Here is a 23,805-nt window from a genome sequence, read left to right as displayed (position 1 = left end):
ATATTTGATGTTTTCATTTTGAATTGAATTGGTGAGGTAAATATACCTTTTAATTACATTTTATTTATTGAGATGCACCTGTATGCCAGAGAGCATATTTTATAAAGAAATATTTTAAATCTAAAGAACTTCCAACAATGAGTTTACAAAAATGTAATCACTACAAACAATTAGAAACCTTCAAAGATAATTTTAGTCTATCTTTCTGGTGGTGAGTTCACAGAATATTCTTCAATGAATCACTAGTTTCAATCAAAGGTTTTCTGCGTGATTGAAATAAACTGTGGTCAAACCCAGTTGTTGCTACATACAGTAAAATGAGCAGTGCATATCTGAGGTTGTCAATTATTCGTAACTTAATTCTTTTAGGCAACAATATTTAAAATGACACGATATTTAAAAAAAAAAACAATTATGCTGCCTTCACTGTTCTCAGCTTGAGTCCTAAAAACATGATGTCCAAGGTCCAAAAATAAACACAATTAAAATATTAGGAAAAAAGTTGCCAAAGTAGTTGATTTATTTTTATTTTTGTATTATCTGCCTAGCAGAGGCAAAAGTACATTTTTTATTATTATATTGGATTCTTATGGGTATTGAAATTTAAGAATTCCGAGTGCCTCTGAATGCAGCTTTTTCTTCAGGCCGATTTCCGCGGCCACAAGTTGAAGCTGTCAGTTAAACGGAGACAAGGAGCTAACCTAAAACATCAGATATGGAGCAGTTTGCATCGACGGTGAAAAGTGAGTCGTTTACGACTTGACTAATATTAACTATTACTGGACAAACTTTGAAACTGTGTCACATCCCGTTCTAACTAACCAGGTGTACATGCTAACCGTTAGCACAGTTAGCTAAAAGACAACAGGTTGTTTCTGTTGAAAATCTATGCTAACATCCACTTTGCCGTAGTGTGCGCCTCTCAGGTTTGTTATTGTATAATAAATTTGATTTTGTTTATCTTGAAATACACAAGAAAAGATAAAGAGCCGTTTAGCAAACTCAGAGTTTACATTTAAGGTGTTTAAGTTGAAGTAACGATTTAAAGTGTACGGTTCAAACAGTGGATTAAATGGATTACCTTAAGCTTTAGGTATTAAACCTATCATTAAAAATAACCGTAGGTCATTTCTATTCTACACTCAACAACACAGAAAGTTGGTAAAATGAAGTCTGCATTTACTGTGGGTTGATTCCTCATTTATTCTTACATAATGAATATTTTCAGAGTGTAGGCGCTTTGGGCGCTCATAGTCAAATAATGCTGTTTTACGCACTGACAGCTGCCATAATTAACAAAACGTAAATAAATAAATAAGTCAATAAAATAATTACTGGACCACATAACAATTAGTCATTAAAAGCAACAACATAATTAAAAATATATATTTATTCAATAACTGATCTATTAATCAAATATATACATATGTATTTCTATCTTTTTCAAATAATACAGTAGACATATTTATGGAGATTTGATTTAATAATCCCACATGAAATATGAATAAAACATATAAAGTGACATTTATAGAAAATAAACTCATAATCAGGACAGAAATCCTCCTTCAATGACAATTTACTTAATATTTGCCATATTTACCAGGCTTTATATTAAAAGAATGTATATCTGAATATCCTTCAGCAGGTATGATCCAAAATGTTTAAAGACACTAATTTAACATCTGTTTTCTCAGGTAAGACTGTGAAACGGCCCATCATTGAGTCATGCTTTTATTTTGAAAGTGGATCCTTTAATGTGAATGCCTTAATACTTTATACTCCAGCAAACTAAAGTTTTCTCTCAGAGTCAACAGGATACAGTAAAATATCCCGACTAACAGCGCTATCTACCACCAAATCCACAACGCTCCTCACTTCTTTAGCAACATGTTAGCTGTTTCTGCTAGCTCCTTTTCAGAACCAGGAAGCCATAATGAGGCTCAGCAGCTACTTCCAAGAGATCTGACCTCAGCTAATACGAGAAAAGCTGAGACGTTGAGTCGGAAAAGACAATACAGAGACCGAGGAATGTAGAACAGAAAGATGGGAATAAATGGGCTCAGGGAAATCTGTTGGGTAAGAAAATACAACAGGGGTTTATTAGAGCAGAAAATATATCAGCGCTTAAGAATGAAGAGGACAGTAGAATAATTTGATAAACTATAGTTTTAAATATATTTAGGTGGTAATATAAATTAAAGAGGAAGGAAAAATAAAACAGCAAAAACATCACTATCACTACACAGTTTTATTAAAATCTTGCAGTTACTCAGATGAAGTTATGACTGTTAACACCAAAATGATGAGAAGTGTTTAGCCACTAAAATAAAATGTTTATATCCTGGTATCCGAACAGAAACTTACATGTACAGATTCTGTATTTAATTATAATGTTATTGTGTATTTGCAAAAATTGGAAATTTTTTTCCATTTGGACTACAGTGATTATTAGATGTATGAAATTCCCTTTCTAACTAGAGCATTATGTGGGAAACTTCACTTGACTCATTTGTATGTAAAACGTTACAGCCAAGGAAGATGCTGTTTGGTAGAGCAGGTTCGGTGGTGCTCTGATTATTTTATATATAAAATAAGGCATCTTCCAACAAACAACGGCTGAATCAGGTGCTGCACAGCTGAAGGGCATCAAAAATGCAACTTATAGTTTAATTTGCACATTAAAGCTAAAAGCAGGTCAGTGAGCTCCAGCCGTTTCTGCTTTTGGGTTATTTTAAATATCATCATGTTGAAAATATAATTAGGCAATAGGAATGATTTTTCTAATGAAAATAAAATGAAGTGATAAATGTTTAAACTAGAAACAAGTTATTAAACATCCAATGGGCAGCCTCTTATTCCACTCTATCATATTAAGTTACAAGCACAGTCCCTGATCTGGGTGCTAAAGATAGCTTATTGAAATGTTCTGGCTCTGTACATTTTAAGCTGCTCTAAATGGAAAGAAATGTTGTGTAAGCAAATTTAATTGATGCTGCAGCAAATACTTGCTTTGAGCCAAACTGGAGGTAATCCAACATATACAAACGAAAGGGTGAACCTTTTTCTGGTGTAACTAGACGGATTTGGCCATTATCGCTGAAGGATAAATGTTGAATCCAATAAATTAATCTTCATTGAGAGGATAATGTTCATCTTCATGAAGATAACACGAATACATCTCTTTCTGCATAGAAGCCTTCTAAACAAGGGTACTTTGACCTTCATACCAAGATTATCTAAAATATACAGGATCATTTCTGCTTTACAAACTGCATGTAACATTTTAAAGGCAGCGGGTGTCTGTATGTAAGAGGGAGTGATTTAATTTTATAGCCACATGTTAATTATTAGACGAATCATGCAACAAACTAACATCTTTTCTATTTTAAAAGAGTTTAATTTGGATCCACTTGACAGAGGATTGGATCTGTGGATGCAACATTTTATTCATGTTTGATAAAGGAGAATCTGTTGCAATCCTGATTTATTAAAGCAATAATAAGTGTGACATGGTTAGTCAAATTAAGGAATTTTTGATATTTAAACTTTAGGTAATGGGTTACTTGCTTAAACAAGTAGATACTAATAAAATGATGATACTGAAGCTGGAAAGCACATGCATTTAGATAACCTGATTTACAAAAAGCATCTCTGGAGCTTTTTGACCAAATAATTGCTTTTGCCTTAAGTTGTGTTACCCAAATAAAAAAGTGGTGTTTAGCTGTAATAGTACTATAATATTTGTAATACTATGCTAGAAACTACTATAAATAGCTTCTGCTCTTTCTGAGACCAAGAATTAAAAGTATCTCCGTGTTATGTGGACGTGTCTCTGCGCTTATTGTACTGTTGACTTGTCTTTTCTCTGCCCTTTTATGTATGCAGCTCTCACAGATGACCTGCTGCAGAAACAGTTGCCAGATCTTGACGAAGCCATAGAGAAACTCTTGTTTGAAGTGTCTGGATTAGATGCTTTGCCTAAAATACCGCATACACAGGTAGAATAAATTGTGGGACATGATTTACGGCCATTTTTACTTGTTAAGGGTGTTCTAGGCTGGTAAATTTAAGAAAACGAACCAGTGCCTTAAAAAAGTATTGTCACCTCATTCTTCATTTGGGACAGAAAAACTGGACAGGTTTATTGGGCTTATTGGGATGTGATGAATGAAGCTTAATAGGAAATAATCATCAAATAAAGCCTGTTGAGGAAGCAAAAGACTTGAGATTGGATCAGAGGTTCACCTTCCAGCAGGATGACAACCCTAAACATACAACCAGAGCTAAAATGTATCCATTCAGATCAAAGCATATCCTTATTTTAGAATGGTCCAGTTAAAGTACTGACCTAAATTGAATTAAAATATCTGCAGCAAGATATTAAAATAGCCATTTACTGACACGATCCATCCAGTTTTATTTTCAGCTGAAGAAGAACTAGGGAAATCATTTCAGTGTTTCGATGGGCAAAACTGGTAGAGAAATCTCTAAAATACTTACAGCCGTAACTGCGCTGAAATCAGGGAGAGTTGCATGCAAATGTCAATTTTCAGATTTTATTTGGTTAAAAACAAAAAAAAAAACACAAGTATTCATCTTCTTCCACCTCACAATTAAGCATAAAACTTGATTTGATCTTTTGGGGTTGAATACATCCAAATCCATGCCACACCTTTCAGATTTTAATTTTGTAAGAAATTTAGAAAACCATAAATCCTTCTACTTCACAAATATGCACTACTTTGTGTTGGTATTTCACATAAAATACCATTGAAGCATATTAAAGGTTAGGGTTGTAATGTTACATAATGTGAAAAGGTTAAAGAGGTATGAATACTTGAGCAAGGCGCTGTAGTTTATTAAACAGTTGAGAATCTGAAAGCTTAAACTGCTGTAATACTTATAATGTAGCGTTGATTTAAGTCAGCCATTTATGATTTTTGACTTTTGCTATGTTGTTTAGTTGTGCTTTAGTTGCATGTGTCTAACACTTCATAAATAGGTGAGTCATCATTAATACCCAGTAACCTTTCCAGCTTGAGGACTGTGCCATCCAGTTGTGGAACTGGTCAGTTACCAAGAATGCTGGTGGTGGTCTCAGTAAAGTCCAAAAAGCCAAAGGTACCCTTCTAATCACATGCTCTGTCTAACTGTAAATCTAAAACTAAACATATCGTCTGGAGTTTAGACTCAAAAGGAAGGCTGTGAATAGTTTAGTCGCAGTTATATTGCATCATATTCAAAGGTTTCTGTCATGCAGTTCGTCATGTCGCATGCAGCCTGCTTTACTGCTGTGAACCTGAGAACCCAACAGAGGGCGCCATCCGCAAGCAGATCCTGGTGAGCAGTACTCTAGGCGCCCTCGATCAGTGCTCAGCATTTCACGAGGAGAAGGCCCATTTGTCAGTGTCTAATCTTTACAGATGGCCAGCAAAACGGGGAGAACCTGGTTGGACTGCAAAAATCCCCAGATGGCAGATCATTTCTTGAGGCTTGCTGTCAAGGTGAAGAAAAATGAACACAAACAGAGAGAGAGAGCGCTCTAGTCGGTGCAAGTTAAGGGCAAACAAAAATATGGTGTTTTAAAAAAATACTCTGCATGCCATATCACTAGAGCCTGGAAACCCTCTACAGCCAACTAATGTCCAGAGGCCACGCAGCAGCTGACATTAATTCATCCAAGGCGGATGTGGAGAAGGACCTACTTCGGATTCTGTCATGCCAGGCAGAGTCGGTGAGCTGTGCTGCATGTGATGTTCGACACCTTCAATGTGAATATTTGTTCTTGTGATATTTGGCAGCTCAGGAAGTGCTGTTCTGACAGACTTGCAGTGTGAAGTGTGAGACAGCTAAAATGTGAACTAAGAAACAATGAGAGGGGGAAATCTTTAAAATCTTACAGGGAATATCAAAATGTTTGCTGACATTTAATTCAAATTCAAATCGGACCTCCTTTACAGGCTGTATCCCAAAGGAATAACGAAGAAGCCATGGTCTACATGCAGCGTTGCAAAGACATGTTGCAGCGGCTACCAAAAGATGTAAAAATAATCCCTCAGTTAGCGGTTTTACAGCACTATGAATTGACTTGTCACATTCACAGCACATATTGTTGCTGAAAGTGAGGGGGATGCTAACTGTGAACATACTCTCTGAACGCAGACGGCATACCTCTCCCTCATGTGCTACAACTTTGGTGTAGAAACCTATAATCTGAGGATGTTTGAGGACAGCGCTTTCTGGTTGAGGTAAATGTAGTATTTAATGTTTGTCGAAAAACTGGTAAAAACAGCGCAGCGAAAATAACACCACCTCTTTTTCAGCCAAGGCTATGACATCGGCAAAACAAATGTGAAATATGGCCCTGGACCAGAAGTTCTAGTAAGACGCTGTAGTTCGGAATTAAGTAAAATCATTTGGAACGGGATTCGTTTAACGGTTTCCATTTTTCCTCACACTAGGCTAAAGGTTTGCGGCTCCTTGCTACAGTTTATCTTGAGTGGGACTGTCAGAAGTTTCAGGAGAAGGCTCTGAATGCCGTCATCTTAGCCAACAAGGTGAAATGGGACATGTGAACTACAGATTATTTAGACGTACTTTAAGAATTACAATCACGCTTTGTGTCTGACTGGTTCCATGCAATGTGACAGGAATGTTTGAGTACATCTGGGCTGTATTTAAAGATAAGAATCCTCCTGAGATCTGGGGGCCCAGACACTCGCATCAGAACAGGTTAGTTAATGACAGCTCAATAAATTATTCATACTGAATAGCTTTAACATTTCACAGTGGGGGTGTCATTGCCTGAACATCCTTTTTAAACTACCAGGAAGTTCTACATGGATGCAGCTACTCATGAGACATTTAAAACAATGTCATGTTGCGGCTACAGACTTTAGAGTAATTCATTGGGATTTTTGTGTGGTAGATCAACACAAAGTAGAGCATATTTAAGAAGTGGAAAATGATGAATGATTTTCTAACAATTTTTTGCAACAAAAACAAATTCTCAAATGGGTGGCATCCATTGTTGCTCAACACCAGTAGGGGCTTACTTTGGTACCCCTGAAGTAAATTCAGTGTAACCAGTTGCCTTCAGAAGTCGTCGTTCATGTAATTTAATCTCAATGTGAACACAGTTCATCTATGAAGACCTCAGAGGTTAGAGAACCTTAATCAGGGGAACATTAATCGGAGAAGGAGCTAAAAGGCCCATGGTAACTCTGGAGGAGCTCCGTTGATATACAGCTCAGGTGTGAGAATCTGTTACCAGGTCTGCGACAGTTTTGTTCTACGCTCCTAAAGACAGCCGCAAGAAGTTACGTTTCCAGTTTGCCACAAGTGATTTAGGGGACACTGCAAACACGCAGATGCAGGCACTCTGGTCTGATGAGTCCAAAATTGAACCACATCACCCTAAAAACGCTAATACCCCAGTTAAACATGGCGGTGGCAGCATTATGTAGTGGCAATACTTTTCTTCAGCAGGAACAGAAAAGTTGTCAGAGGATAGAAAAATGAATGAAGTTAATGCAGGCAACTACTGGAAGAAAACCAGTAACAGGCTGAAAAAGACTAAAGAATTTGCCAAAGGTTCTTCTTCCAACAGGACGACTAAACATGCAGCCAGAGCTACCATGGAATGGTTTATATCAAAGCATCTCCATGTGTTATCATGGCTCAGCCATACGTCTGAAATAAATCCCACTGAAAATCTGAATCAAAAGTGGAAGATGCCTAATCACAGACACTCCACATCCAGTCTGACTGTGCTTGAGCTTGTTTGCAAAGATCTCCATCTTTTATGTGCAAAACGGCAAACCTAAAATACTTGTAGTTTTAATCACAGTGAATTTTGGCTTCACAAAGTATTGAATCAGTAGGGGCTAAAAACAAATGCGCATCGCAGTTTTCAGATCTTCATTTTAAAAAGTCAGAACCGTGTATCAATTGCATCACAATCGCACATTACTTTGCATTGGTCTATCACATGAGATCCAAAATAAATGCAATGATGTTTGTGGTTGTGTTGTTGCAAAATGTGAAAAAAACTCAACGAATGTAAAAACCTCCGCAAGGCACTAGATGCTAAGTTTGTCTTTGAGAATCTAATGCTGCAAACAGCAAAATGAAGTGACAGTTTGTCTCAAAGGTGACATTAGATGAGTGAGTTAGAGGCAGTATTTTAAAGCAGGTTGCAAACATTTTTCCAGGACTTGATGAGATGCTGGAAGCACAGGTTTCTCTTGACATCTGTCTGAGCACTGTGAAGCTACTCATGTCTGAAGACAGGTAAAAACATTTATGCCTTGATTTGCTATCCAGCTTTGTTTTCACATCCATAAATATACATGTACACATTTATAATTTTTGTATGGGAAACCGACTTAAGATGATATTTGTGTGATTATTGTAGAGAAATGCTGGCGTTTGACTATCTGAAACGTGTGTGTCAGCACTTTGGGTCGTCCCCTGACCTGGGAACTGCTCTTGTGTTGCACGTTGAGCTGCTCCTGCAGAAAGGCAAAGGGCTGCTGGGAAAACAGAAGATAGAAGATATCATCACTGGTATTTCACTTTACTGCAGTCATCTTTTTTAACCGATCTAAATGTGCTGCAGTGTTAGCATGAACATGTTTTACCTCCCACAGGGCACTACTCTGGTAAACAGCTCGCTCCAGATGCACTGACCAGTTTGCATGTCATGCTGTGGGATCAGGCCTCTAAACAATTTGAGGTGTGCTGAAATTTAGGTTACAAAAAATATGTTTTATAGCATACAGGTACATCTCAAAAATTCTAATATTATGTAAAAGTGCAATGTTTTTTGCCAGTCTTATCAGAAAGCGAAATTCATATATAGTATCATTGAACATAGAGTGATACATTCAAAGCTTGTGTTTCTTGTAATTTTGATGATTATGGCTTAGAGGTAAAGAAAACCCAAATTTCAGTGTCTCAGAAAATTAGAATACTGTGAAAAAGTTATTTTTGGACACGCATGGTGTCACAACCTAATCAGCTAATTAACTTGAAACATCTGCAAAGGTTTCCTGAACCTTTAAACAATCTCTCACTATGGGTCATAGGCTACACAATCATGGGGAAGACTGCTGACTTGACAGATGTCCAGAAGACAGTCATCGGCAACATTCACAAGGAGAGTAAGCCACTAAAGGTCATTGCTGAAGAAGCTGGTTGTTCACGAAGTTCTGTATCCAAACATTAACAGAAAATTGATTGAAAGGAAGAAGTGTGGTAGGAAAAGGTGCATCAGCAACAAAGAGAACTGAAGCCTTGAGAGGATTGTGAAGCAAAATCCATTCAAGAATTTGGGGGAGCTTCGCAAAGAGTGGACTGAGGGTGGAGTCGGTAGGTCAAGAGTCACCACACACAGACGAATACCAGACATGGGCTACAAATGTCGCATTCCTGGTGTCAAGCCACTCCTAAATCAGAGACAACATCAGAAACGTCATACCTCGGCTAGGGAGAAAAGGAACTGGACTGTTGCTCAACGGTCCAAAGTCCTGTTTTCAGATGAAAGTAAATTCTGCATTTCATTTGGAAAGCAAGTTTCCAGAATCTGGAGGAAGAGTGGAGAGGCACAGAATCCATGTTGCTTGAAGTCCAGTGTGAAGTTTCCACAGTCAGTGATGGTTTGGGGTGTCATGTCATCTGCTGGTGTCGGTCCACTGTGTTTTCTTAAGTCCACTGTCAATGCAGCCATCTACCAGAAAGGTCTAGAGCACTTCATGCCTCCTTCTGCTGACAAGCTGTATGGAGATGCTGTTTTTATTTTCCAGCAGGACTTGGCACCTGCAGCACTGCCAAAGGTACCAAAAGCTGGTTCAATGACCAAGGTGTTCCTGTTCTTGATTGGCCAGTAAACTCCCCTGACCTGATCCCCTTAGAAAATCTATGGGCTGTTGTCAAGAGGAAGATGAGAGATACCAGACCCAACAAGGCAGATGACCTGAAGCCAGCTATCAAAGCAATATGTGCTTCCTGAACACCTACGCAGTGCCACAGGCTGATCGTCGCCATGGTGTATTGATGCAGTAATTCATGCAAGAGGAGGCCCAACCAAGTGTTGAGTGCATAGAAATGAACATACTTTTCAGAAACCTGACATTTGTGCTTAAAACATCCTTTTTTAATTGGTCTAGTTTAATATTCAAATTTTCTGATACACTGATTTCCAGGTTTTCTTTACCTGTAAGCCATAATCATCAAAATTGCAAGAAATAAAAGCTTGAAATATTTTACTCTATGTGGAATGAATCTCTATAACATCACTGTTTCACTTTCTAAAATGAATGGTAAAAAATCTTTTAGATGTACCTGCATATGTCACCCATATCAAATCAGAGATCGGTTGTGTTTTCTCATACAAGAATATAATTTAAACCTCTTTCAATTGTGTTTAAATGCGTTTGTCTCTGCGTTGTATATTCGTCCATTCAGGCTGGTAACTATTCTGAAGCTCTGCAGTGGTATAACTACTCCTTGAGTTTCTTCAAGGCAGGTCAGATTGAGCCCAACCTAGCCAAACTGCAGAGGAACAGAGCATCTTGCCTTCTGCAACTTGAACAGCTAGAAAAGGTAAAATGTTGCAGAAACTGGGATGAATCTGCTGCGGTTGTTGGTGCACATCAAATGCAGTTATTTTCTTATCAGCAGAGATTTTAAATTTTTTGTTTTACATTTCTGCATTTGACCCGTGTTCTCAGGCTAAAGAGGCGATTAAAGAAGCTGAGAGGTGCGATCCTGAAAGTATCTTCACTCAGTTCAGTATTTACAAGATTGCTGTTCTGGAGAACAACGTAGAGAAAGGTATCTACAGAGTAGGTGCTGTGTGATTAATGCACAGCAAAGGGAGGAACTGTACCTTTGTTGGGACAAATTTATTTTCAGCAAATTATTTGTGTTGATGAAGCTGCTTCTCTGCACCAGCTGCAGAGGCGTTGAATGCAGTTGGACGTCTGTCAAAGACTTCTGTGTCCAGCGAGGACAGACTGCTGGTATCTGAGAGTTCAGCTTCCTATCTCCTCAGTCTGGCTGCTCAGATTGCTTTGGAGGTAGAACTCATCACACCGCTCATTACTTGTTTCATTCATAAAATGAGGTCTAACAGAAAATTTGTCACATTTCCCAGTTCTGTGGTATAATGATCACAGTGCCTCATCAGTGCTACTTGCAGTTCGGACGCACGTTCAGTTTAACACAAATTAATGTGTTTTTGTGTAGGAAGGCGACGAGGGATCATGGTCACTTAGATCAGATGTTGTTGTGAAACTTAGAAAAAACATAAATCAATCTTGTTCCATCTTAAAAAGCTTCAAACATTTAAATTTAGCATTGTTTAGGTTCAGACCTTTACAACTGTTGGCAAATATGCAATGCCTTGCAAAAGTATTCATACCCTTTGAACATTTTCCACATTTTGTCACATGACCAACACAAAGTAGCACAACCACCAGACGGGTCAGGGATGAAGTTGTGGAGCAATTTAAAGCAGGGTTAGGTTATAAAACAATATGGCGAGGCTTGAACATCTTATCCATCACATTTGGGCTGCAACTAACGATTCTTTTACGAATCGATTCATCTGGTGACTGCTTTCAGTTCATCGATTAATTACTGAATAGCAAAAAGTGCTTAAGAGATTTTTGACAGAATTTGAACCAGGTGTAGCTAATATATGTGATCAGACATTTTTTATTGACAAATTCTCAATTGGATTTAAGTTTGGGCTTTGACTGGACCACTCTAACACATGAATTTGCTTTGATCTAAACCACTCCATTGTAGCTTTAGCTGTAGGGTGACGGCTGCTGTCCAAGTCTCAGTTGCTTTTGCAGGGTTGTCCCATATTTATCTCCATTCATCTTCCCATAAATTCTGACCAGCTTCCCTGCCTTTGCCAAAGAAAAGCAACCCACAGCATGATACTTCCAACCCCATGTTTGTTGCCCTCACATAGCATTTTGCATGTAGGCCAAAAAGTTCCATTTGGGTCTCATCTGACAACAGCACCTTCTTCTAAAATCAGAACAAAAATCCAGGGTATGAATACTTTTGCAAGACGCCTTATTGACATCGCCAGTGTTAGATGTTGAGTTAAACGATGACTGATCGTAATGAATATTAGTTGCTTTATTCCTGATGAAGGTTCATCTCTTTGTGGCAGAATGGAGGACAGGAAACCGCGATCAAAGCTCTGGAGGTTTTATGTGAGAACTCCAAAGATGAAGGTCATGTTCTGATGGGTCTGAGGTCTGTGAAAAAACTGCTAAAGGACAAAAAATTTGACTGTTTTTTATTTGCCAAATTCAATGTTTATTTGTGATGCACCTTGAAAACAAATGTTTTGAAAGACAAACAAAAGAAAAGCAAGTAAACGGAGTCAAATTAAACATCTCATAAAAATACAAAAGCAGATCTTATCACAAAGGAGAGGATCGGTAAGAAGGAAAGACTAGGACGGGGTAAAGTAAGGTCACAGAGAAGTTTGATAAGTCCAGTGTTCAAGCTGTACTAGAGGCAAATGGCCCTGATAAATTGTGGGTCTATGTGGGTATATGACCAGATAAGTTAAGAAATCAGTATAATTTGATAATTTGCTAACTTTTAGAAGGAGCATCTTATGTTGCAAGGAAAGGTTTTAACCAAAGCCCTTTATGTGTAGAAAGGGAAGTGACTAAGTTTCTGCAAATCCTAATCTCTTGGGACGTAGCAGAAGATGAAGGATCCTCTAGCCCAGAGGTAACTGGACTACCCTCACCCCAGTAACCCTTTCCAGTTCATTCCGAGGGATCCCAACAAGATCTGGCCTGGGGTGTTCTTCAAGGGAGTTATACTTAGAAAACCTTTCAAGAGAGGCACCTAGGAGTTATCCTGATCAGATTCCCAACTCAGCTGGTTCCTTTCGATGCAGAGGAGCATCTCCTGTACTCTGAGCTTCCTGACTGGGCTCTTCTACCTATCTCTCAGTCTAAACCCACCCACACTTGAGGACGAGCTGGATCCCCTCACTCTGAAGGAAGCAGTCAACCTTTTGTTTTTTCCAGGTTAAAACCATGGCCTCAGAGAGGGGGAAGCTGTCTCTCATCCCGTTCTTTAACACTCCACTTCAGAGTGCTCCGGTGGACGCTGAAGGTCATGTCCTGAAGATGCCAACAGAACCGCATCACCTGGAAAAAGCAAAGATGAACTTCCAGATGAACAAACGACCTCCTCTCTATGAATACAGCTTAAAATGCTGACCACGAACACCACAAAGAGAGAAGGCCGCCCTGATGGAGTCCGACCTGTACTAGAAACAATTATGCGAAGATGGGTTTGGTCCCAAACGTGACACTTTATAAAAGTAATAATTCAATACAAACTGAAAGTCTTATAAAATGATGCCTGATAAATTCATTTCAGTCTGCTGTTGCACACTTTCTTCATAAATACACCGATCATGTTTAATGTAGCCTTATAGATTTTAGTGATCCTGCTTCTCAGTCACCTCTAATGATCCACTGACCTATTTTCTCCAGCTTTTCCACAGAAAGTGTGTTTGTGTATAATAATGTTAGTAGGTGAAAGAAAAGAGGTCAACACCGGGTTCTTCGTCTTTTATCTTCACAGGTGTTTGGTCCGACTGGTGTTCTCCGCATTAGAAAAATCAGCCGATGAGTTGAGGTGAGGCAAAATGTAAAACCCAAACTATATGACGTAGTTTTTGGTGTTAAAGGTTAAACATCTAAGAAAATCGATCCCTGCAGAGACCTGAATATGGATGTCCTACTGCCATATCTAAAACTGGGTGAGCAGGTTTCCAACTAATTAACGGCTGAAACCTGATGTTTGTACATACACTGTTCAAAGACTAAATCAGACTGAACTTTTCCTCCTTCATGTCTGTTAGGATTACCAAAATTATGTCTATTTGCAAACTCCAGAAATATGAGACATTTTGTTTCCTTTCTTCAAATTGAGATGTTTTCAAACATTCCCTTCATATTTGGCAGCGTTTGTCCCTTTCCTCTTGACAGAACCGGTGTAACTGAGTCCTTTCTGCAGGCAGGTGGTTCTGAAAGCATTACATTTGTTGCTTCAGTATAGTTCCATGTTTCCTCATGATGGCGTCTGTATTGTCCACCAGGGTTGGGCAATCGGGTGAATTTATTGTCGATTAGAGCCTTTTTTTAGCTTATTAATTTTGTTAACCTGTTAATAAACAGCCAGTTCACACCACAAGGTATGCAGGAAAAGAAAGAATCACTTTCAGTCTTCCTTGGCTTTAAAACAATGAAAGGTTAAACCTACATTACAGACTATGATGTCGCTATAAATAAGAAACAATATCATGCATGGTCAAAATGTAACATCTGCACCGCCGCACTTATGCTGCATGTCCTTGTGAATAAAACAAAGGAGATGATTGTAGATTTGAAGAGAAACAGGAATACGTCAAAAACTATTTCCATCATGGGAGAAGAAGTGGAGGTGGTGGAGGAGTATAAATACCTCAGTGTTCACCTGGACAACAGACTAGAGTGGAGATGCAACTGTGAAGCCATCTACAAGAAGGGACAGAGCAGACTGAACTTCTTGAGGAAGCTTAGGTCCTTTGGTGTTTGCAGCAAGATGCTGCATATCTTCTGTAAGTCTGTTGTGGAAAGTCTGATCTCTTCTGCCATCGGGGAAGCAGCATCAGAGCCAGGGATTTGGAAAAAGCTCAACAAGCTGATAAAGAAGGCTGGTTCTGTTCTGTGGATGCTCCTCTGGAACCTCTGGAGATCATTGTGTAAAAAAAGAGTCTTCATAAAATGAAGAACATTATGGAGATCCCTGAGCATCGTCTTCATGAGACTGTCCTACAACAACATTTATTATCCCTATGGGATTAATAAAGTATTTTTGAATTGAATTGAATTGTTGGGTCTTAGCAAAGTTTGCAGATGGTTAAAAATATTACCACCTATGCTAAATACTCGTTCTGAAGGTGTACTTCTAGCCAGTATGCTGGTTTGACAGAGAAAAAAGTTATGTCTTTTTCATCTCTGACCTCTTTGTTGTGGTAAAAGGTCGCTTCTGCCTGTGTTCACTCTTAGCCGGAGGCTGAACTCTTTCCAAAAGGCAGCTTAAACAGTGAGGCTTGTTTATTGGTGGTTGTGGAGCTTCTTCCTTGTCATCGTCAGATTTGTAGGATCGGCTCTTTCCTAATATTTCACCGTTTCAGTTTGCAGCTTACTTCAGCATAGGAACAAGCTGGGCAGCTGCATGGGCTCCTTTCTAAGTAGCAACATCCTGTCTACAGATACACATTTTTCCTCCAGATGTAGCTATGTTCCTTGTTATATTCCCTGTGGTTGTCTAGGGAATGTGCAGCGTCACTATTAATAATGTCCAATAACTAAGTTTCTAACAGCTAGACCTGTCTCCCACCTGAACAGTAAAACATTCTTCCACATAACTGACTGAACAGATGAACCTGGCACCTTCAGGCATCTGAATATTGTTGGAGGTCCATACTTCTCTTCCTGGTGTCTTGGATGATTTCTTTAGATGTGTCAATATCACACAAGGAACTTGTGTTTCCATTTAACTCAGATGTTGTGAATTATCTCTTGCAAAGCCATGATTTCATCATTTTGGATGTTCGCAAGTTGTTTAAATGAATGGTAATCTCAGTGTGTCCATCCATCAGCATGCTCAGTATGAGGGATTGCTGCAAAGTCAACGCCAGTGACTGTCCACTGTCTCTACGTGCTCATCCAGGAGGAGTGAATGCTGCAAATCTCACTGGATGCAATCTGCTGGGTTTCCTTAGACTGAAAAACTTTTTAACCAATTTGAATAAATAACTGAATCTGACTGCACTGTTCAATGATTAGGATTAATTGGAATGTATGAACCTGACTTTTGTGAAATGCCTTGAGACAACATGTGTTGTGAATTGGTGCTATATAAAAAAACGGAATTGAAATTGGTCTTTCATTATTCTGACATTTAGGAAATCATAATACATAAACAAAAAGTCTGATTTAATATTGTTAAAATAAAAAGGTTAAGCATCTTTGTATGTGGTGTATGTAAATATCTGGTTTCAACTGTATTTTACTGCATATTTCCTCCAAGTCTCTGCAGTGCATCCATAACCCTGAAAGTTTTGTCATCCCTGCAGCTCTGCAGACAATTTCACACCAGTCTCATATGACTGCTGAGCAGCGCGCCGAGGATGCTAACTGGTTCAGAAAGATTGGTACCGACTCTTTCTTTCCTTGCCACTTCAATATGACACGCTGTGCTATCACCTAAAATCTTGGAGCAGCCTCATTTTGCCTGTGTGTGGGTGCTTCTGTGTGTCTCTGTTGCAGCCTGGAACTCGGCTCTGCAGTGCGAGAGCAGCCCTGACAGGATGAGGGATTTCTTTGTGCTGTCCTATCAGGTAAGCGGGCCCGTCGGCCTTATCGTAGCTGAATTAAACACTATTAAAGGAATAAATGTTGCTTTGACAAGGGGAGACAAGTTTTCCTTTAATTTGGACCTTTTTTGCGTTTTACATAAGCGTCATTTTCCTGCCACTTCCCATCATTACTGTTTCTAACATTGTGTTGGTCGTCATGTAAAATATCAATAAAACACGAAAGTCTGTGGTTGTGAGAACATGTCAAAACATTTAAGGAGTGAATATTTTTGGACGAGGTCTGATATAAAACACCTTATAAATTTTAATCATGGGAGTACTTACATGAGTAAAGTCTCTTATGTGTATTTTCCAGTGTAATCTTATTATTCATGTCCTGATTTGCAAATATGTTAAACAACATATCAAAATAAACATAAATGGCTATATTAAAATAGTTGCTAAAATAACAACTCTATAATAATATAAATGTGTTATCTCCTTTCATTCTTAGTTCTTAGTTTTCTTTAGACTAAGAAGCGTATTCCTGTTTTGCTTCAGAATTAAAATATTGGTTTTTCTGACCTTGTAGCTCTCCCTGCTGTGCCCTCCTGACCGCACACTGCTCCTGGGCCAGAGGACGTGTCTTCTGATGGCAGCTGCTGCCTCTTTGGAGCTCTGCAGGAAGTCTCCTCACTCCACCCAGGTGTGCCACCCACTCCTCATCCTCTACATTTAGCACGCTCACCATCAAAAAGGATGGAAATTTACCAAGACCAGGGGAGAGGAGAGGTGACTAACCACATTACTGGCGTAGGCGTTTTCAGTTTAATCCCTCCGCATTGGAGGAGGAACCAAACACTAGATGGCGTCAGTAAATCCAGAATCCTTTTCAAGTGTGTTTGGTTCACAGGCTGAGGAGCTCACTCTGGTTCTGGAGCACATTCAGGCCTGTTGGGAGGTTTGGAAAACCCTGAAAGCATCAGGTACAACAGGATGCATATCAGGAGAAATGAACAGAGTGTGTGCATGTTGTTTAAGGACTACATAAATGTTTCTCTAAATGGATTTGAAGGCAACTTTCCAACGGACCCAACAGACTCACTGCTGCTGCTGTATGAATTTGAAGCTCGTGCTAAGCTGAATGATCCAAAGGTCGAGACCATACTCGATTCTGTCCTGGAGCTTGAAAATGTTGAAACCAAAGTGTTGGAAACCATGGCAGGTTAATAAACACTAAAAAATACAGATCTTAACTCATTTAAGAAACTAAAATGTTTTTAAATGTATCACTTGGTATTTATTGTGAGTTTTTATTGTTTTTCCCAAAATGAAGCCCTAGCCATGGAACCTCCAGCGTACTTCCCTCTGCTCTGTAAGAAGGCTCTGAGGGTTGCTCTCTCCCTGCACAAGAAACAACCACAGGCTGACCTGAAGCACTGCAGGCATCGCTACACTGCATAAAAATACAATACGCTTGCCCTGAAGCAGTTATTGGAATGAAGTGGTTTCTAATTGTGTGTCTCTATCTTAGCAAGTGTGTTCGCAGTCTGATCAAGCTGTCCCTCCCAAGCGGTGTGTCAGAAGTGGAGGCCCGTGTGCTGCAGGAGGTGTGGGACTACTTCGAGGAGGCTCTGTCCATCATCTCAGCCGCAGTGAGTTAGAACCAATCGCACGCCAACATCCCTCGGCTTCCACTTCCTGGTCCCTCCAACAGAACTGCTCCATAAGTAACCCCCTCTCCTCCACTCTACGGCGGCCCGCCGTTTCTTGGAAGCCTTTTTTTTTTTTATCAATGGGCTACCAGCCACACTTCAATTAGCAGATGCTTCCATTCACCACCCCTTCCTGCCAATTTGAATGTTAAATGTGCTGCTCAAATCATCACACTGCCGGTGAGCGGCATCTGAAAGAGACATGGGATTATTGAAGCATCACGCTGCGCTTCAGTCAGTGCATATGTTCCCTTTCAGAGTGCGTTATTACTTGAAAGCTGTCGAAATCTTTGGATCAAAGTAAAGGGACAAGATTAAAGTGTTAGAAAATATGAATGGAGTGATTAAAATGAGTTGGTTCATGGTCTTTTTCTTCAGACTTAGTAAAAGGGTTAACACACAAAACAGCACAGGATGTGATGAAAGTTCCCTTGGTTTCTCGCTGCTTCTACACACTAAAGGGAACTTTGTCAAGTGAGTCACCCAGGTGGTCCCTCGTAAAAGGCCTTTTTTAAACACCTTCCCGCTCTTCTCTGCAGCCGGACGACTTCCCAGAGATTGAGACCCTGTGGCTGCTGACCCGGGCTTGGAACACAGGGATACTGCTGTACAGCTTAGCCCAGTACCGTGACGCCGAGAAGTGGTGCGGCCTTGCCATGAGCTTCATCCGCCACCTGGGGTCTCTGCGGGAGAGCTACGAGATACAGGTAGAGCTTCGGTGTCAACTCATCCTGTTTGACTTTTAAAAAAAAACTAGATCGGTATTTTTAAGGTGAAACGTGCATTTTAGCAAGTTAGATTATCATCAAAAAGTTCATTTATTTCAGTAATTTAATTTAAAAACTGAGTCATACTATATAGATTCTTTACACACTGACAGATAAGATATATCTAATTCCAATATTCTTCAATATTATGTCTAGTAACTCTAGCAGTGCAATATGGAATATGTAGTGTTTTGTCTGAGTGCTACGTAACCTTCGGGTGGGCCATTATTATTATTATTATTATTATGAGAGCCGGATGTGGCCCACAGACCTTAAGCTTTAAATCTCTGGCTCACAGCTAATAAAAAACCAAAATTCAATGTCTCAGAACATTTTAATATTATATAAAAGACTCAAAACATATTTTGTATACATAAATGTTATGCTAAAGCCTACAGCAGACAGGTACTGCCACAAGGTGGTTATACCATGTATGGTCATTGTTAAATAACCTGGCTGTTCAGTGTATATAGGCACATTAATGGAAAGTTGAGTGGAAGGAAACCCTAACAGAAAAAGGCATACAGGCAGCAGGGATAACCACAGCCTTGAGAGGACTGTGAAGTCCAGGAATGTCTATTCAGATGAGATTATAGTTGCATTTCATTTGGAAATCAAGGCCCCAGAGTCTGGAGGAAGAGTGGAGAGGCACAGAATTCATGTTGCTTGAAGTCTGGTGTGACGTTTCCACAGTCAGGGATGTTTTGGGGTGTCATGTCATCTGCTGTTGTTGGTCCACTTAGTTTTATCATTTCCAAAGTCAACACAGCCATCTACCAGGAAGTTCCCAAAAGGCTGCTGACAAGCTTTATGGAGATGATTTCATTTTCGAGCAGGACTGTGAAAAGTCCCAAAAGCTGGTTTGATAATCATGGTGTTACTGTGCTTGAAGGACCAGCAAACCGGCCGAACCTGAACCCTGTAGAGAATCTATGAGGTATTGTCCATATGTAGAGGATCTGAAGGCCGTTATCAAAGCAACCTGGGCTTCCATTGCAGCTCAGCAGAACCACAGGCTGGTCGCCTCCATGCCAACTATTGAGTGCATGGACTGTAAAGTACAGGAAGATCCGTTATATTAGCCCAACATTTCTGGTCTTTTGTAATATAATTTTCTAAGACACTTAATTTTAGATTTTCATTTCATTTCATCAAACTGATACAGATTACTACGTGTAATAAACTAGACATGACTCACTTTTAAAAGGGTTACTGAATTAAATCTACTTCCCGGTGATATTCTAAGGTATCGAGATGCACCTGTATACTTCTTGAAGTAAAGGTAAATAGAGGACTTTTTGTGACGTATTTTCAGCTCATGGCGCTTGATTGGTTGTGCATCCACAGATGTCTGGCCTGTACAGCGACATCCTGGACAAACTGGACAAAGCAAAGAAAAACAGCCACATGGAAGAGTAGCCATTCAGTTCAGGTGAAGCTGAACTGGTTCAGTCCATTCAGTTTGTTACAGGTAAAAGTTCTTGTTACGTCTAAATAACCGGGCTTCCTCGTAGACCAAAACATTTACTACGGTTTGATCTTTTGAGAAGGTTCATTGGAGACTGTTCATATATTTTCTCCACCTCTAAGTAAAATACAGCAAACCCTCCTGGGTTCCTGAACATGTTTTTTACACTTTATCTTTCTATATCTTTGACTGAGGTTTTGTATTTTGGAAGAAATGATTTTTTCCCTGAAGTCCTTTAAACTAAATAGCTGTGTAATTACCTTGTGACATTGACTCCCATTCATAAAGCATTTTATGAATATGCCATCATTGCAGTTTGTATTCTATTTTTACATTTCTTTTTCATTCAGATACCTTTGAAATATGTCATGCTTTGCTTTCCGTCTGGTGGCAAGATGTTCGTTCATGTTCTGGAATTCCAGATTTGCAGAAATGGGATGAAAAACATAAACGTTTAAGACAAAACATTTGCTCAGAGTCAGTGTTGCTGCTTCCGATTCTCCCAGGGTCTGGATAATTCAACCTCCAAATGCAAACATGGGATGGGGGGAAAAAAATAAAACCAAAGCTCCAATTAAAGGGGTTAAAAATTCAGAAAATTCATGGACATTGTTACGTATGGAGAGTGCTGAATATTAAAAAAAAAACAACATGGAAGTATGTCGATGCGTTATTTTTATGGCATCATTCAGAGGAGCTTTTTGTGTCCAAGCGATGCAGATAGATGTGTTGCAATCATTTGTCACTCCTAGGCTTGGATAGTACTTCCCCAAAAAAATGCATTATATATTATATATGGGATATGAAAAAGAAATCAGCTTCTTTCTTCCTTTAAAAAAAACCCCAAACATTAATGACTAAAACTGGCCTTTCCAGGCTTAAAAATCTAGAAAATACATTTGTTATGTAAGGTAACGAATCACACATTCAAAGAAATTTTTACTTGTGTAGTAACATTTAAAGAGCATTTACTGCCCAAGAGGTGGCAGGAGCACAAAATAACACCCCCATGGGTTAAAGATGTCCTTGGTTGCCAAAGCCACTTAAAGCAGAATAATAAGCACTTCAAGATTATAACTGAGTCACATATTTTATTTTCAAACAAATAAACTCTCGTCAAGTCCCAAAATAAAACCCAAACAAAAGTCGCAGGACCGCATTCCCTCATGACTAGGACAGGGAAGACCATGAGGCCGAGTGTCCTGATAGGCTGTACCACCTGCAGTGACAGGAAGGAAACTACTGTACAATCAAAGGGTTCATGTTTGCAAGCACTTACTGCACAGATGTGCTAGAACAGAAACATATCATCACCCAAAAGTACAAACAAAAACCCTGAGCCCCCCCCCCGGACCTCCCCCCCCCCAAAAAAAAATAAAAAGCATATATGTCATCATGTCTGTCATCAGGATGACCCTCATCAGTTATACACACAGAGCAGAGGCATTCAGGTACCTTCTTGTTATGGAAAGAGGAGAATGAGATCGAGTTCTTTGGGCTTTGACATGGTTGACTGAGGTATGAATACCACACACATTATTAACAGTCAGCTGGATCCAACTAGACACCAGAGAGGACCGATTCTAAGCTTCTAATTATGTTTTGATCGATGCTCTGAGTTTCTGTGATGTCGTGTAGGTTTCTGGCTGCATTGCTTTTATTTTACAATAGTTTTTTTAATATAAATCTATACACCCAGACACGTTTCACGAGAAACCACATGTAGACGGGCCCTACTCCCAAGGAACTGGATCCTCGTCTCACTAGTTAACTCTTCCAGTAGGCATCTGAAGAGAAATACTGGCATTACAGCACACTGTATGGAAATTGTATCTCAAGAGTAGCTCAGACTTTTACTTACCTGACGTCTGTGGTCTATAAAACATGTCTGTCCAAGTTTGAGTTACACATGCATGAAGCACAGGTGAGGGGGGTGGGGGATCTGCTTGGGGGGCTTATTTACATTGTTCAGCTACCACACCGTTTTGAAACAGTCTGCAAGCAGTTTATAAATGGCTCTGTTCCCTTCGGTTATTCCCTGAACTCTGGTTTTGACAGCTGGTTTAGCAGTGGTGCCTGGCAGGTGGGCAACACCTGATCGGAGAACGCCTGCAGGTTACAGGTGCTGTGTGAGCTGGAGAGAGCAGGGGACCCCCAGACGTCTGGGTTCCAGTTGAGTTAAACGCTAAATTAAAAAAAACAAAAAGGCTGAGAAGGTTCAGAGATCTTGGGCCACTCCTGCACTCCATGCTTGCACATAAAGTGCCAGGACCTGCACCGAGCGGTGGAGCAGGTCCTTTTCTATCGGGGTGATGCCAGAGAAACAACCTCACTCAGAGATTGAGCTCTGAGTCCTGCAGGAGAGAAGGCTTAGCACAATCTGAGAGCGCCGTTCAGGTAAACACACCTTTACCTAAGCAACAGTGCCCTCTGTTCCCATCATGGCACCAACATGGCCGCGGTGTCCGTGTTCAAATTTCCGCTCACCTCAGACCCACTAAGAGCTCAACACAGTGGTTCAGCATCTGCCCAACAACAGTCATTCAGACTGAATACGTTTATAGATACACAAAGCATAAAAGGTTTACTCAAACCCAATTTTAGTGTTTTTGGTAGAGGGGGACAATTCAAAACAGGTTATACTGACTCTTTAATTGTTAGAACATCCAATACAATTATTGTCTTGTTCTACCCGTTTTTAAAGGCCACCACAGCGGCGGCAAATAGGACAGTACCAGTTGACCAATAGGAAGTGAATCCTCCTGGAAGGCAGAGAGTGTAATGGGGTCGTCTACTGCTCAACATAAGAGGGGAGGCTCCACCTGTCCAGATTGTAAGAAGCCAAATTGTTTGATTACACAGAAAAAGGGTTCGAAAACAAGGAAGTAAAAGGAGCCCGCGGAGGCAAGACTTGATTTTATATCTATTGCACTTAAAAGTCTGACCTCCTGGCGCTTGGAGGGCACCAGAGTGAGGCTCTCGCCCTCATCAGTTGCTTGCAGCCTCCCTCACAGACAACAGGTAGTCACAAAACAGAATTTGTATTAGATGTAAGGCAGTTTGGTGTTTTGCAGAGAGCCCGGTTACACTTCTCTACCCCCATCCTTTACAGAGCAGCTAAAAACCACAAGCCAAAATAAAAACCAAATAAAAAAAAATCCCACAAGAAAGGAAGGAAAAACAACCTAACAGCCCTCCAAACGACAGTTCTAATGAAGTGTAAAATGAGACGTTTTCAGTATGCTGTAAAATCTCAGGACTTATGATTGATCTTGTGATCTTATAATGTAAATGTAGAGATTCACAACAAGTTTCTTCCTCTTGGTCCGCCTTCGTCGGCCGCAGCACGGACAACTGGCAGACGACCAAACAGCAAGCTGGTTTGTGATAAATAGATCGCCAGTTTATATATATATATATATATATATGTATATATATATATATATATATATA

General features: G+C 39.7%; 1 protein-coding gene across 2 annotated transcripts; it reads left to right on the top strand.

Moving 5' to 3' along the window:
- Positions 1 to 622: 622 nt before the first annotated feature.
- Positions 623 to 23,691, top strand: tex11 (testis expressed 11). 2 transcript variants are annotated; one of them, XM_047354151.1, is made up of 29 exons: positions 623 to 743; positions 3,886 to 3,998; positions 5,037 to 5,121; positions 5,261 to 5,340; positions 5,424 to 5,504; positions 5,615 to 5,734; positions 5,961 to 6,041; positions 6,163 to 6,248; positions 6,324 to 6,381; positions 6,462 to 6,557; positions 6,651 to 6,732; positions 8,214 to 8,292; positions 8,417 to 8,568; positions 8,652 to 8,737; positions 10,468 to 10,605; positions 10,734 to 10,836; positions 10,957 to 11,081; positions 12,194 to 12,279; positions 13,639 to 13,692; positions 13,776 to 13,816; positions 16,181 to 16,258; positions 16,374 to 16,444; positions 16,995 to 17,108; positions 17,316 to 17,388; positions 17,478 to 17,627; positions 17,739 to 17,847; positions 17,937 to 18,057; positions 18,657 to 18,824; positions 20,232 to 23,691. In XM_047354151.1, exons 1-29 carry the CDS (start codon positions 716 to 718, stop codon positions 20,301 to 20,303), a joined length of 2,730 nt encoding a protein of 909 aa, XP_047210107.1. In that variant the 5' UTR covers positions 623 to 715; the 3' UTR covers positions 20,304 to 23,691. The 2 variants fall into 2 exon arrangements, with proteins under 2 accessions (XP_047210107.1, XP_047210108.1); XM_047354152.1 differs by lacking the exons at positions 623 to 743; positions 5,037 to 5,121 and having other exon boundaries at positions 3,910 to 3,998.
- Positions 23,692 to 23,805: the final 114 nt, after the last annotated feature.

This window comes from Girardinichthys multiradiatus, chromosome 23 (assembly GCF_021462225.1).
Source record: "Girardinichthys multiradiatus isolate DD_20200921_A chromosome 23, DD_fGirMul_XY1, whole genome shotgun sequence".
In the NCBI taxonomy this organism is placed as follows: Eukaryota; Metazoa; Chordata; class Actinopteri; order Cyprinodontiformes; family Goodeidae; genus Girardinichthys; species Girardinichthys multiradiatus.
This window is presented reverse-complemented; position numbering and strand designations above follow the sequence as displayed.